Here is a 15805-nt window from a genome sequence, read left to right on the forward strand (position 1 = left end):
AACCAAAAGTGAGCATAGAACAAAAGTGGACATTCCATGTCTGGGTTCTGCTACCACTGCAGTCCTGCTCTATGACCTTGGGCAAGTGCCTTTTATTCAGTCGTTAAAATAACTAATTTTAAAACAATTTGAGTTTGTATAGAAGTAGCATGGTATAAAAACAAGTGCTAAGTCTTTTCCCTTTTTCTCCAAGATAAAATTCTTTTTTCCTTTCCAAAATCTCTATTCTTGCATGGAAGGCATGGCAGGCACACAGCTAGAAAACTGCTGCAGAGGCTCCCTGACCTCCCTGCAGTGAGATTTCAGAAGGCCCCAAGAATCCAACAGCAGGGAGAATGGGCTATTGACCGCTACACATAATAGGTGCTCAATAAAATGTGTTACATGATATACTTTCCTTTAGATTTATTTTAAAATAGCCTCTGAAAACAAGTTGCAGAGTGGAGCAAAACAAGTGTACATTGTTTAAAACTTTTGAAAAGCAACTTGACCTCGTGCAACAAAAACTTTCAAAGTGCTCCCACCCTCTCACCAAGTTGTCCGTTCTGAAATCTATTTGGAAATTATCCTAAATATGGAGGAGAGAAGTTTGTCTCTAAAACTGCTCAGGTGATGTATTATTATTTTAAATTGGAAGGGGAAAATGGAAGTCATCTGAATTATGTTCAAAAATCACTGAATAATTAAGTTACAGAATATCCATTCAATGGCTTATTCTGCAGCCATTACAGTGGTTATAAAACTCTATCACTTGGAAATATGCTCTCATTCTAGTGTAAACATGTATTCACACTCCATATATAGCAGCAACCTTTTTCACAATGCACTAAATGACATTGTAAATCACATTCTTTTTACAATGTAATTTATTACATTATGATTCTATTTATGTAATAAACACAAACACAAAATAAAGAACTATCATTATTGAGTGCCACTCTGCCTAGCAGTTGTTCTAAGTACTTCATATATCTGTTAACTTCCTTATTTTTCCTAACAACCTATAAGGCAGTTTCTACTATAAAACCTATTTTATAGATAAGAAAACAGACTCACAGAGAAGTTACATGATTGGGCCAAGGTCTCCCAACTTCCTGAAAAGCTGTTGGGAGAAACTCACCAAACTATTGTCAACAGCTGCCTTTGGATAACAGAAAAGAAGATAACTGTATCCCTCCTATCTTTCTGCATTTTTACAAGTTTGTTTTTTTCTTATATAATAAGAAAACTACACTCTAAAAGAGTAAATTACTGAATTAATCTGTGTTCCTATAACAGATCTGAAAAAAAAGAAAACCTTTTGAATTGGCCACAGACCCATTATTACAACCAAGGGATCTGAGACGAGAACATTGGAGTAAGCACCAATTAGGAGGAAATAGATTGAAATAGGCTGAATGCAGAGAACCCGACCAAGGCTAGTGTCCTGTTCTCAGTTTCCATGTCACTCTTGCTCAAACCCCTCATCTCCTATTTTAGGTCTGATTCTCAGATCATCACTCTGCCCTACCCAGAATCAAGAATTTAGGCACCAAAATGTCACATGCCCACAAATCTATTCTCAGGTGAGATGAGAAGCGTTGGGGTGGGTTGGGGAGGATGGAGGGGGCCACTCATGGTCTAAGCACTGGACATGTAGTGTCCGCTCTGAAAACAGCTTGAGAAACTAGGTTTGATCCCCCTTTTGGCGAGGTCGGAAGAAATGGTAAAATCCTAATGATGCTCGTGACAAATGTGACATGCAACAAAGGCCATGATGTTATCCAAATGGAAAGTTTTAAACTAGCAACAACAAATCCACCCCCAGTATGGGTCTCAGTCAATCACTCCAGAAGTTCACTGTTCAGGTGCTGTCCGAGCCCATTAGCCCCACCCCCAGCCCGTGGAGTCTGGCCCTTGGGTCCATCGAGTACCATGCCTTCCACGGACTACAACTCCCAGCCTGAGGGAAGTCTCTGCGCATGCGTTCTAATGATCCTCGCCTACATTTCCCAGCAGGCGGAGCGGCTACGCTGACGCGCGCGTGCGCCCTCGCGTATCTCTCGCTCCCAGCTCGGGTTTGACCTACAGCCGCCCGGGAGAAGATGGCCGCCCCCGCTGTGTCCGGGCTTTGCCGGCAGGTGAGACTGCGGAGGTCCCGGAAGCCGACGGGAGGATCCCTTCGAGGGGAGCCCCTAGCACCACGGCGCGAGGCCGCAGGTGTGGCCGCCGCGTTCGAGGTCGTGGGGCGCGGAGAGTGGGGGCGATCGATGCAGGAGGCTCGGACAGCCCCGCTTTCCCTCCCGGGACGCTGGCCGGGCGCGGGGCGCAGGGCTGGGGTGTCTGGCCTTGGCGTCCTCCCAGCACAGCCCCGGGAGGCAGCAGGTTTGGGGGGTACAGGAGAGAGGACCGGGCTTCCCTTGACTCCGAGGAAAGAACGCGGCTCACTCCTGATCTCCCCCAACCCCGCCATGGTTGACCCTGGCAGGGGTCGTAGGTAATGCTCAGGAGTATTTGTGGAGCACATGTCTCTCCGGACAGTGAGACCGAAAGTTTAAGTGGCTCGTCCTTGGCTGCTCAGCCAGAGGGAGGGAGAGCTGAGATCCGAACCCACAGACCTCACACAGAAGATGGAGTTGGAACGAAAATCTGTGCTGTTACCCACCTACAACGATGCTTTACCTGTCATGACCCCCTGAGGGCTTACTTAATTTTACCATAAATGTTAAAGCCTGTCAGTCCTCACAGCCAGTTTCCATAGAGTACACGCCAGAGCTGGAGTTAAGTGAAGGTGACCTGTGCCCTTGCAGGTGCCGTGGATTCCAACTCTGCCCCTTGATAGACAAAACACCACCTCTGAGAACTAGGCCCTTTGCTCAGCTCAGACTCGGCTGCAATACTCAAAAGGTTAATCTTTACTTTCGAATAGTATTTGGATTGTAAGGTTTGTCTTTTGTAACCATGACTGGAATCCTCCCACTTTTTATGGAAATCCTGCCCAAGGGTGGTGATATAAATGCCAAAAATCTTGTTAAATCGTTTTGAACGTTTTTCTTGAAATTAGTATTTTCTTTGTCATGCTGGTGTACTAGTCTCAGTCCAATCCTAGCATGTTAGGGATCTATGGGAAGGCAATTTCTCAAGTAATTTCAGATGGTTCTCAGTGGGGAAATGTACTTGTAGCTAGTGTGTATCGGTCATCTCACCTTTAGAAATCTGAGTGATGATACAAAGAAACAAACTAATCATTTAAAACCTGTATGGAATTTTTTTTATTAATGGTTTAAATGCAGAAATCCATTAAGTAATCTCACTTACTCTACTTGTCTTTATTGCTTTAAAGATGCGATGCTTCAGTATCTCTGCGGTCAGGCCGTTTTCCAAGCTTGTGAGGGTAAGTGTGTGAGTCAAGGAGCGGTGCCCCGAGCATGGACTTTTGCATACTACTATCTAAGACTGCACAATTGGTGGTTCTCCAAATGTAAGGTGTGAGTGAGAATAGGGAACCAAATAATAATGAATGCCTGCTGTGTGATAGGCCCGCGCATAATCTTAAAAATGCGGATTTCTTAAAACCCAAAGTAGGGGTGGGAAATAGCTGGTCCTCTCATTTTACAAAAAAGGCAATTGATACTTCACCAAAGGAATACTTCACCAAGGTTACTCATTTTGACCTTAGAGCCAAACTAAAACTAAATCATTCCTATTCAGAGGCTAAACTGTTCCACTACGACCATACGGCACCACTGAGCCTCTACCTTGATGATAGTGAGTAGGAAAAAATCCTACAGTTCATTTAAGAAATAAGCATCAGGCACTCAGTAAAATGTCGAAGGTTTCCATTAAACTGAACATGCCATATTATTTAAACTTTTATGCATAAAAGGTATAGTTTTAATTATAAATATTTGATAATAATTAAATATTATAATATTTAATAATTTGTATAATAATTTGTTTTTCCTCCCCCAACCCCACTTTTTTTTTAAAGCCACCTGTTCAGGTGTACGGTGTCGAAGGTCGCTATGCAACGGCTCTTTATTCTGCTGCATCTAAACAGAATAAGCTGGAGCAGGTAGAAAAGGAGTTACTGAGAGTGGCTGTAAGTAGCTTTTCTTTTTCATTACATGTGAAGTTCCTGAGACATTTTTTCCCCTTTAGTTGTTTGACTACGCATTCCTATTGATGTCTATCCTAACATAAAAAAAAACTACAAAAAAAGGAAAAGCCATTTTCTATGTTGATATTGATAGTAACAGCACTGGGTGTTATTCTGAACCTGTAATACAATAGGTATCAGCAGACACATGTAAAGATATTAATATTAGGAAGCAAGAATGTGGGCTAAGAGAAGAAATAGAAATGTAAGATTCAAATACAGGATTGTAATTTAAGAAAAACTGGATTTCAGAAGGGAATCAAAAGTTCACCTTTGGAAGTCAGTTTGTGTGTGCCAAGTATTTCCAAAATAGTCTTTCTTATATAATGTTGTTTTGTCTTACTAGAATTTGCTTTCCCTTTGAAACCTTTCTTTGGTTTTATTTTATTCCCAAGATGTGAGGGGGTTGGCCAGGCCAAGGAGACTGGGCAGCAAAGTGAGCAAAGGTGTGTGAGCTCGAGAGATGATGGAGACAGAGAGAGAGACAGAGTTTACTTTGTGGGTTTTTTTTTAACCACGAAGAGTAAATAAACTGAACTCACAAATCCTGCCATGTTACCTTCAGAGGCCATCCCCACTGAAATTTTCACTGAGCTTTGAGGTCAAGTTTTCCCATATTTCATTCCTTCCCCTTCTTAGCTTTTGTGTTGCCACCTCTGGCAGTAAGTTATGGATTAAAGAGAAGGAGACACAGTCCAGTAGAACTCTTTCCAGAGAAAGTCGTGCTGTTTTGGTTTTGTGTTTTAAAATTTCTTGTATTTTTTAATCCACATATTCCTAAAGATTTTTTTCTGATCTTATTTTTGGCAGGGGCCCCTCACAGGCTAGTTTACAGAATAATACTGACATGGTTCATTCATTTTGATGTTGAGCTTTTTATTAGACCCTTTGTCCTAACAGTTAGCTCTATAGTCCTTCCTTTATCCAGTCGTCTCGGCGGATAATGCTTGCTGTCTTAGTCTTATTCTCACACAGCCAGGAGGCTCAGCCTCACTGATGCTGGTAGGAAGCAGGGGTGGCAAGAGCCAGGCAGTTTCCAGGCATTTGGGGAGGGGTGACAGTCATTGCCCTTTACTTGTCATCCTTGCCCATTTTAAACCTGGACAGTGGTGCTTGCAACAGCAGGATGACCTGGGTTGTGGACATTAGATGGGGTTTGACTGAAGCCTACAGGTCAGTTAAGATGTGGAGACACAGAGGGTTGACTTGAATAAAAATTAGCTATTTCTTAGCACAGAAAGTGCGGTGCTAACCGACCTGGGTGATGTAGCAGCAACAGATAAGAAATAGAATAACACACAATCCAGAATGCTTTTAATTTGTATAGACCTGCTATTTTTATGGAAAAATGTTTCTGTGATGCCACTCCAGTGGAACTTTTAGCATCACGTGGCATGTATGGCAACAGCTTGAATCAGAGACAGAATTCCAGCCTGGGAAAAGGTGCTGACAGGAATGGAAGGGCACCAGAGGTGTGTAAAGTCGGAGATGCCCAAGTTGAAGCTAGGCCTGGTTCAAGGCACTCCAGCCAGCCTGCTGTTGTGGGAAACAAAGTGCTGGAAGCTGCGCTTTGCGCTGGGTCCAGACGTCTGGTTAACAGCAGGGTCCAAGTGGTCTCATGAGGGTGATCACTTGCTTTTGTCAGCTCTCCCAGGCTCATTGAGGCTGCCTAGATATGTCTCACAGGGCTGGGTGGGTTCTGCAGACAGTCAGAATGACCCTGAGCTGGAGCTGCCTCTGGGGGAGGCAGGTCCCTTCGGCAGTCACAGCTCTTTCCTGGGTCTGCGCTTGAGTGTTGGCTCCACTGCGTCTTCTCTGTTTTTGGAAAGCTGGAGTGTTGGCCATACTCAGTCCATTGAGACAGGCAGTGATTGATGCTTTTAGACACTTCATTTTTCTATAATCTTTCTTGAAGAGCAAAAATAAATTTAAGAAACCTTATAAAACGTTTTAAGATTTTTTTCAAGAAACAGTCTGTGTCCTGTGTAAAATCATGCAAGACAGAGGAAATTATTTGATTAGAAACTGTTACTCATTCATGCTTTGAGAGTGCTGATTTACTTCCTGGACTGCATGCTTCACAAGCATGTGTGAAGAATGTGTGTATGGCAGCTAAGGTCATTGTGCTCTACAGAGTTTAAGAAACTATTTTCTGGTGCATTTAGCAACTCTTGAAGGAACCGAAGATGGCTGCTTCCATTCTGAATCCCCATGTGAAGCGATCCATTAAAGTGAAGAGTCTGAATGACATGACAGCAAAAGAGAAGTTTTCTCCCCTCACGGCCAACCTGATTAGTAAGTATAAGACCTTTTGCACTTGAAGACTCAGAAAATGTTACTACTGGAAGAATGGTCCCTGGACCAGGAGCAGCCACATCACCCAGAAACCTGTTGACCTGGAGAGCCTCAGGACTCACCCCAACCTGCAAATCAAGAACCTACTTCTTAACCAGCCCCACGTGAACGGTTTGCACATTAACGCTTGAGGTGCACTGTGTAAAAACATGAAGCTCTAAGTGGTTGCTGGAGTTGCAGCGGGGAGACCCGCAGGCTGGCGCCCGGTAATGGTCGTGCCTCCATCTTAGGGATGTGGCGTCCTTGGGGACCTTTAGATCACGTTCACACCCCCATGGGCAGCTGAGCACATGAGTTACAAAGAAATTATCTTCACGTCACCATCTTTGGATATACATCTTTGGATGTTAATTTGGGAATTTGTAGCCAAACATTGGAATTTGTGACATAAGCATGAAAATCAGATTGCAGGCTGTGTACAGGACATCTGTTGCGGATCTGTTACTAATTTAAACACTTGTCAGTGCAGGGTATTTTTTTAAATATTGACTATACTTTTTAAATAACAAGCTTTATCTCCTGCACCCACATTCGCAAAGGACATTGAAGGCAGTGTTTTAGGCCAGTATCCCCAATTTGCTCTAGAGGTGACAAGAATACCAGGTGAATAATCTATCATGAATGAATTTCCCGTCACTGAGGCCCCTGCCTTTTCCCAGATTTGCTTGCTGAAAACGGCCGTTTGAACAACACCCCTGCCATCATCTCTGCCTTTTCTACCATGATGAGTGTCCACCGTGGAGAAGTGCCCTGCACGGTGACCACCGCATCTGTGAGTAACGCTGGCGGTGCGGCCTTTGCCTTGACAGTCCACATGTCACATTTTGCAAAACAAAGGGGAAAGCAGGCTGAATATGCAGAAATTAGGAAAGGTGACTTGGCGTGTGGGAGGTTAGCTTCTTTCTCGCACCAGCTTCCCGAGCTCCTTTTTGGGAGGGCCCGCTTTTGTTCAGGAGGACTGATTCTGGAGTCAGACGTATAACTCGCCAGAACGTGTCAGGAAGCGGTGGTTTATGTTCCGATGGGTTTGAGCTATTTTGTGATTAGCTATTCAGTAGTTAACTGAAACGAGAGTCTCTAGGAGCTTCTGTAGTGGGGAGTAGGGAGCAGTCCGGCCCTTTGATCTCTGACTTACCGTGGTCGGCGGGAATAACGGCCACTACTTATTGAAACCTGTTTACTAGCACTTTATAATTTATTTCATATCAAAAAATCCACGTGAAGAATAACTATCCTTATTTTATAGATGAGGAAATGAAAACCCAAGGAAAGTAAGTCTCTGTTCAAGGTCCCAAAAGGTGGAGCCACGTCTGAACACAAGTTTCTCTCCAGAAGTCTGTGTTCCTTGAGCTACATCCACCGCCTGCCTGCCTGCCTGCCTGCCTTAAATGTGCATCTTCTTCTAGTGTGGTCGTCAGTAGAGGCAGGCGGTCTGGGGGGGCTTCCTTATCAGTAGGGCAAAGTAGACTGACTAGGAATACCAGCAGCTGACTCACCTAGATGAATATTTTCAGTGTGTATAAAAGAGTTAGCTCTCCAGAAGAGCAATTTGAGGCATTTCTGCACATAATATATATTTGCCCATTTGAGGTTGAGAAGTCAGTGCCCCACCCCCCAAAGCATTGACCTGGCTGAAAGTCATCACAGCTCAGACCAGGCTTCAGCGGCCACGCGGTCACTCTGTCCCCAGAGCCCCTGCAGGTCCTTCTTCACTGATGACAGGACAGGGTTTTGTTTTTTGTTTTCCAAGGAATACTTGTCTTTGTAAACCTTTTTAGAACAAACTGATGCTAATGCTTTTGGTGTTGAAACTGAGTAAATAAGTTTCCACTATTTAAAAAAATTATACGTTGATTGGGGAGAAAGGCACAAACTTGAGAAATAGACTGATTTCTGGTGTCGGCGCTGGTCCTCGCTGGCTCTTGGGTCCTCACGTGAGTTTCTTGACCATTCTGAGCGGTTCACCCAGTTCCCTCACGGGCAACAGGGGTAATCACTGCTGGCCTCCTGGGCTTGGCCAGCGAAGGAACCGGTTGGTGTAAGATACCCACTTCAGGTATCTGAACAGGACATGCGTGCGCTGACCTTGGAATCTCAGCAAACAATGCTCTGATTGGCGTTCCCTCCACCACCCCCAAAAGATACTGTTCGATCTTTGTAAAGGTTTTTTTTTTTTTTTAAATATTCTTTTCTGAGTTCAGTTTTTTGTTTTTGTTTTTGTTTCTTTTAAAGATTTATTTCTACAAGCACTGGGTGCAGTCAGAAACGCGGGAGGGTGGGAGAATTCACCAGAGCCAGAGCGGGGAGCAGAGCAGGCAGAAGGACCGAAGTACACTGCTGAGGGGAGCAGCGGGCGGCAGGAGAGGTCTGCGCGCCATGTGGGACCCTCCTCCGGTGGCCGGGGAGCAGCCGGGATCGAACCGGCGCTGCAGAGGCTGCGGGCAGCTTCGCAACCCAGCACTCAACCGCTGCGCCACCGGGGAGGCCCTGTAAAGGTTTCTTTTTGCTAGCTTTTGGGTGCTCAGGTGAGGTTAGGGAGGTAGAACTGGGGCAGATCAAAGGCCTTTTTCATTCTCACCTAATGAAGAAACAGTTGGGGCAAGTGGAGAGGACACAGGCCAGGCGTGGGGTCCTGCCCCATCACCACGTGGCTTCAGGGCTCAGCCGGCTGCCCCGGCTTCCGAGTGCTCCAGGGCAGATGGTTTGTCACAGCCTGGTGGTTCTAGAACCAGGTTAAGCTGCAGCCTCTTGTCCAAGGAAGTAATAGACTCACACAGGCTGCACAGAGGCGGGCGGCGTCCTCGGGCCTCACAGACCTCCTGGGACTTTTCCACTCCTGAGTTGCACTCAGAAGCAGAGACGGGTGAGCTGCCTGGGGATGCATGCGCTGCCGCCCCTGGCTGGCTCCCAGGAGCTGGTGCAGGCCTGTGGCGGTGACGTGTGCTGGTGGGATTTTTCCCCCTTCCTCTTTGTTATGGAAAATTTCTATTTTGCTTTATCTAAAGGACAATTTTGTCTTCTTAGCCTTTAGATGAAGCCACTCTTACTGAATTAAAAACCGTCCTGAAGAGCTTCCTAAGTAAAAACCAAGTGTTGAAGTTGGAAGTGAAGGTAAGTTTTTAATTATATATGGTGTCTCCTCGGGTTATTCGACACTTAAAATGGCTATTGAAAGTAAAAATTGGGATCTCGCCGTGTAGTGATTTACCTGCAGTCGAAATTTTATATGAAGTTTTGTTTTTATTACTGATTCCATTCACAAATAGACTTCTGCCTTTTCTAGATGTGCCTTGTCTTCTGTCATGCGCTCGTCTTTCTGTTAGATTGGTGGCGTGTCTGGGTGTGTGTTCATGTCTTCAACCTATTTTCTTTCTTAGACTGACCCATCCATCATGGGTGGAATGATTGTCCGCATTGGAGAAAAGTATGTGGATATGTCGGCAAAAACCAAGATTCAGAAGCTGAGCAAGGTGATGCGGGAGACCGTCTGAAAGTGCCGCTCTGTCTCCGTGAAATTCTAAACTTGGAGCAACAATAAAGCGCTTCCTGAACAGAACACACCGTGTGTGCTCTCTTGAAGAAACCCAGGAAGCCTTACTTTTATATCTTCCAGTGTTCTCCTACTTTCAAGGTCAAAAAGCAAAGCACTTTTGTCGTTCGTGTAGATTATTCTGAGGAATCTGGAAGCTTGTGTCCATTAGGAAAAATAGTTAACATCACTGAGGCCTCGTTTCATGCCGGGCTGGTTTATCATCTCTTACCTCACTTCCCTGGGGGCGGGTCCTGCCGCGGGCCTCCACGGCTGCCACCTGCGGCCTCGCCCTCCAGGCTCTATTGCCCACACGCGACGTTGTGTTTGTGCAGCAAGCACTTGGGGGCACGAGCACGCGGCACGCATACTTACAAGGGCAGATGCCCCGGCCAAGAGAGCGGGAGACCCAGAGAAAGGCCAGAGAACGCGAGGCCTGCACGTAGGTAAACACGGCCACCTGGGCAGACGAGGGCTCAAGGGAGAGTCGAGGGGGCTAGGTGGGCTCAGTTGCTGCCTCCCTGCCTGCTGCTCTGCCTGTGAGTCCAGTCCACTGATAAAGCATTAAAGGCCTCTTAGAGATACCGAAGTCTCAAATTCTTGTCTGCCTGAATCAACAATGAACCTGCCCAGTCTGGGATGGCAGCTGCTTTTCAATTCGCTGCTGCTGTTTGAGGCCCAAGCCCCACCGCATGCCCTTAAGAGCAAGTATTGGTCAGGTGTTCTGGGTCTGTGCTCGTGGGGCTGCTCTCACACGTCTTTGTCCCGTGCATTGTCCTTGTTCTGAACCCAAAGTGATGTCTTTCAGGCCTGCCCTCCAGACACCCCAATAAAACAGCATGGCTTTCAGGGAGCTTCTGCCCAAAAAGTCTCTATTCTAGTATCCACAGAATCTAGACGAAGCAGTTAAAACAGCTGACAAGCACTCATTCAGCCCCAGTTGGGGCAAAGGTCCAGGAGGAGACTGTGCTTAGAAGAGGAGGTAGCCAAATAGGTCCCCAGCATGCTGTCGCACTCCCTGGGGGTATCCTGGGCACCAAGGCAGGCCAGGAACTTCTGCCAGAACAGGAACTCCTGATGTTCTTCCCCACTGGAAGCAGCTATTCCAGAGAAGGGAACACGGTGCCCTCAGGCCCCCCCACCTTTTCCAGTCAATCCTCAGGCTGGAGGCGGCATAGGCTGGAGCCAAACCCAAAGGAAATCAACCTTTCTGCTTCTCTGATAATTACCCTAAAGCTGCCAGGAAAGATTCCTCACACTTAACCTGGGACAGGTGGGCCACTGCACTCGGGGGGGGGGGGGGGGGAGCGGACCAGAGCCTCTGCAGCCATAGGGATCACTGTAATTGCGTTTGGAGGATGCCCTGGGGGAGGTTAAGAGCCCCCCTACAGAGTCCATTCAACATGCAGCCAGGCCAGCCACTGCCACATGCACTGTCTCCAAGCTGCCAGAAAATTCCATAAGGAAGAGCGTGACTCTGACCTGCCGTGATGTCTCCCACACCCAGTGACAGGATGGAAAGCAGGGATCTTGGGGCCAGCAGGGTAGGGGTGAGGGGAGCAATCCTACCCCATCGCTTCCAGCCTGCAATGTAGCCAACCTCAGACCTCGTTTCCTCTCCCATAAGTGGAACTATCCCACTTCCAGAGCAGACTTGAGATTACAGAGAGCTTAGTACAGGCCTCCCAGATAGAAAAACGTCTCCAAATGTGGGGTACAGGCTCGACAGCCTCCAGCGTCCCACCATGCCCACTCCATGACCTAACACGGGGACTGGCAGAGGTACCTTTGGGGGTGCCTCCTTATCCAGGAAACAGGGTTTGCCAGACTGCAGCTCCACCCCAATATGCACAGGGGCTCCCCAAGAGTACATTTACATTTACCCACCTGTCAGGCAGCAGCTGGCCCTGGACCAAGTTCTTGCAATTGGTGGAGCAGACAAGGCCTGGCCTTCCGGGACTGGCCTCACAAGGAATCACGTGCCATCCTCTTGGCCGTGGTTACACGCAGGCGAGGTGGGGGAGGTGGAGTTGGAGCAGCCACGCTCCAGGAGAAAACCAAATGAATTTAAGGGCAAACTCGCCCGGCTGTGCTTAGGTCTCTGAGCTGATTAACAGGAGAGAAACCACTCTCCTTGAGCCACGGGACGAGGGCTCTCTAAGTTGCAGCAGCTGAGCCTGTAACCTGACCATACTCCAGGATCCGCCAGACTCCATGGCCACCCTCCTGCTGGCCTCCTAAAGCCGCCAGGGCCACACTGGCCTGGACAGGGCCCCACATGCTTATAAATCCCTATAAAATCACTTGCTTCCCAGGTAAGACTGCAGAAAAACCAAATACCTTTGGGGGAGCCCTCTTGCTCCAATATGGCCCCTCAGAATCTAATTCAATAGCCTCCCTGTTAGCAATTGAGGGTGTCGGGGAGGGATGATGAAAGGCTTCCAGCCCTGCCATATGGGGCGGCCACCAGTGTTCACCCCAGAGATGTGTGTACAGAAAGACTCTTCACAGCATTTCTTAACAAGGTAGAAATTTTAAAAGCAACCTAAGCAGGTAACTAGTTAGGACAGTTTAAATAAATCAGGGTAAACTAGGAGGCATTCAGACAATGGAGTACTATACAGTCCTTTAAAGTTGTGGAAGAATATATATCTACCTGATTTAAAAGAACGCCATCAAGGCGCTGGAAGGGATCATGCTCAGCAAAATAAGCCAGAAAGAAAAAGAAAAATACCGGATGGTCTCACTCATAGCAGGAATCTAGAAAACTTAAATAAGGGACCAGGAAAATGAATAACTATAAGAAAGTGAAAATCAAAATCAACAAAAAACTATGAACCAGAGACCTCTATGGGAGGTAGAGGGCGGGAGGGGAGGGATTGGGGTCAAAATAAGGGGGTTGCAATTGTATGGGGAATATAAAAATAAAATTTATTATTTAAAAAAAAAAAAGAACGCCATCAAAATATGTGAAATGTGTCTGCAAATCATGTAATCGAGCAGGGCCTAGCATATGGGAAGAGATCAAGGCCTATCCACTATTAAACAACACGAGAGTATCTAAAATGCACACCCCACACAAAAAAATACAAAATGATGGGCATCAAAGCACTGGCATTTATTTCTGTGTGAAAGAATCCATGAAGTGATGTATTTCCTTGTATTTTTCTGTGCCTGCTGAATTTCCTGCATACAAAGTGTTACTGCGTCTACAATGAAAGGAGAAACAATATAGAATAAAGCATCGCCTGCTGACTTGGTAATCTGGGTATGTCAGTCATTCCTTCGGCCTCCTGAGCTGTGGACAGGCGGCCTTGTCCACCCTGGAAAGAAGTAGATGTCATTTGGGGAAAGGAATTTCTTATTTTCTTTATTTTGGATGACATTTGTTTTGTTTTTAAGACTTCAAATAACAACCAAGAAAATGATGTAAGATTTTGATGATTGCCAAAAGTGGAGTCCAGCCAGTGTCATAGAGGGCAAAGATCAACTGCTCTAGGGCAGTTTTTTGTAACATGCCCAAATAATTCAACTGGTTTCCAGGTTAACCGGAGAATTTAAAGGACTTTTTCGGCTAGAAGAAAGATGAGATGGGGGGATAAATCAATGATGAGAACAGAAGAAAAAAGCTATACATTATTCACTAACATTTAGTGCTGGGCTTGCTAACAGTACCCGGAGTTAAAAGACAAGTTGCGTGTTGGGAGCTTCTTGGTGGAAGGTCGGGGAATCCTTTGGATGTCTTTGTCTGCTCCTCTCTCCCCACCTGGCACTCCTAATGTTAGAGGGAAAGGATGTCCTGAGAAAACGCCATACAGGCTTTGTGGACTCCACCGCCACTCTATCAAGACACTAGGAACTACAAATCCCATAATCACCAAAGGGAGAGTTGCGAGGACCCGAGGGTGGAGTTAAGCAGCCATGTTCTCTGTTTTGGATATTTAACCAGCCATGTGAGTAGGGGTCATGCTCTTGGCCAGGCAGCACTTGGTCTTGGTAGGTCATTTGGGATTCCAGATCAGTGGAACGGGTAGGACGCATTTAAGAATTTATCTCCCTCCTTTTCTCACTGAGTTATTCATTTCCTTATTTCCCCTTTCCTTGTAAATAAACCTTTGATTAACCTTTTGTGTGTGCCTGCAGTTTAAGTCCCCTCTCTAAGGGTGCAGGTGAGGACCCACAGTCAGGCAACCCATTTTATATGGGGGTTGCCCTGTAACACTAATACAAGCAAAACTGCTCAGATTCGCAGAACTTGCTTCAGGGAAATGGACGTCTTGTGAGGACTGACGATGTCTGGAGGAGGCCTGAGAGAACTGGAAGCATTGCTAGTTAGGTTTGCTTTTTCAGTTTATTTTTGCATAGTTTTCCTTCTACAATTGTAGCCTTATTTGTGGGCGAGGGAGACGCACAGGAAGAGAGGCCATTAATAGGGCCAGTCATTTCCTTTCTGCTCAGAAAGGAGGTGGGCCAGAGGACGTGACAGAACCCACTGAAGCGTGTTGGCTTTTCTTGTTTTATTCATGAACTATGTGGATTTAAACCGTACAGGTCAAAATGACCAAAGAATTGTTCTGAACAGATTGTTCTTTTTAGGTTCAAGATACACAGGAATAGCAATTTGTACTGCTGTTGCTACTGGTTTAAAGAGAGAAAAAAAAAAACCTCAGATACCATCATCTGAATCAGTAAAATTTGACATTTCACACATAATAAGGTGCCAAAGGAATACTCAAACAACAAAACTAACCTCAGCTTCTTTTAAACAAAATAAGGAACAACATTTTGGCCCTGCTTCATTAAACCTTGGACAAATACATAATTCTACAATTGATAGTACTGTATAGTAATTTTTAGAACTCCATTGACATTACATATCAGACAATATAGTCTCCCTTTTATGGAAAATTAAATACCATTATTTGGCAACAGAAGTATGTTACAGACAACAGGACATCCAGGGGGCGGGGATGCTCAGCCCACCCCTGGGCAGGGCTGCGAAGGGCAGCCTGTGGCCCATTTGTCACGCGAGGGGCTCGGTCAGGATTGGTACATTCTTTTCCAAACAGGCAAAGGCTAGCTGGAGCGGCTCACAGGCACTGCTGGGCAGGAGCGCCCTGTTCTGGTTTTTCTTGTCTCCAAACTTTCTTGGAACAACCAGGACCCAGGGGGCAATTGACTGACTACCCGTCCCCATGCACAGTGCTCCCCCGACCCCAGGCAAGAGGCGTGGGGCTCAGGAGGAAGTGTGGGGCCTCTGCTGGTGGGAGGATTTACCTACCAGTGCTGGTGGTGAGGGATGCCCACCCCGATCAGCTTGAACGAGACCTCTAAGTGGCTTCCTCTTGAGGGACAAAGTCAGTTACAGTCCATGTGGACAGTTCCTTGACAGGATTTGCTGATCACTTGTATGATTCAGGGAAGTTTCTAGAAATCACATCTCCCCCCTTAGATTTCAGCATCAACCAATTTCAAGGCCATCATAAAGGAGCTTGGCAGCATCTAGAAGCACGTGGTGCTTGAAAACCTAACGCTCACCCTCCCTGTGTGTCCCCTCAAGCCATAACCCTCAGTGTCCCCACACGGCCACCCTCGGCCATGTCCCATCTCTCCAGGGACTGGCTGTTTTCTCTGTTGCATTATTTCAGGCCTGCCAGGGGAGGCTGGACTCTTGGAGTTTAGATATTGAGTTTCATGGGGTGCTGCATTCCATCCCCCCTACGTGGCCTACAGGGACTGGGGGCAGGGGTTGAGTGTAGACAGCCTGTACCCCAGAAGAAGCC

General features: G+C 46.4%; 1 protein-coding gene across 1 annotated transcript; it reads left to right on the forward strand.

The window, feature by feature from the left end:
- The first annotated feature begins 2035 nt into the window (after nt 1-2035).
- Nucleotides 2036-10249, forward strand: ATP5PO (ATP synthase peripheral stalk subunit OSCP). The gene is made up of 7 exons (XM_037524994.2): nt 2036-2120; nt 3323-3373; nt 3971-4081; nt 6304-6433; nt 7153-7265; nt 9518-9604; nt 9871-10249. Exons 1-7 carry the CDS (start codon nt 2085-2087, stop codon nt 9982-9984), a joined length of 642 nt encoding a protein of 213 aa, XP_037380891.1. The 5' UTR covers nt 2036-2084; the 3' UTR covers nt 9985-10249.
- The last annotated feature ends 5556 nt before the right edge of the window (nt 10250-15805 follow it).

The sequence above is a fragment of the Talpa occidentalis genome, unplaced genomic scaffold (assembly GCF_014898055.3).
Source record: "Talpa occidentalis isolate TD23 unplaced genomic scaffold, MPIMG_talOcc4v2.1 talOcc4.4, whole genome shotgun sequence".
In the NCBI taxonomy this organism is placed as follows: Eukaryota; Metazoa; Chordata; class Mammalia; order Eulipotyphla; family Talpidae; genus Talpa; species Talpa occidentalis.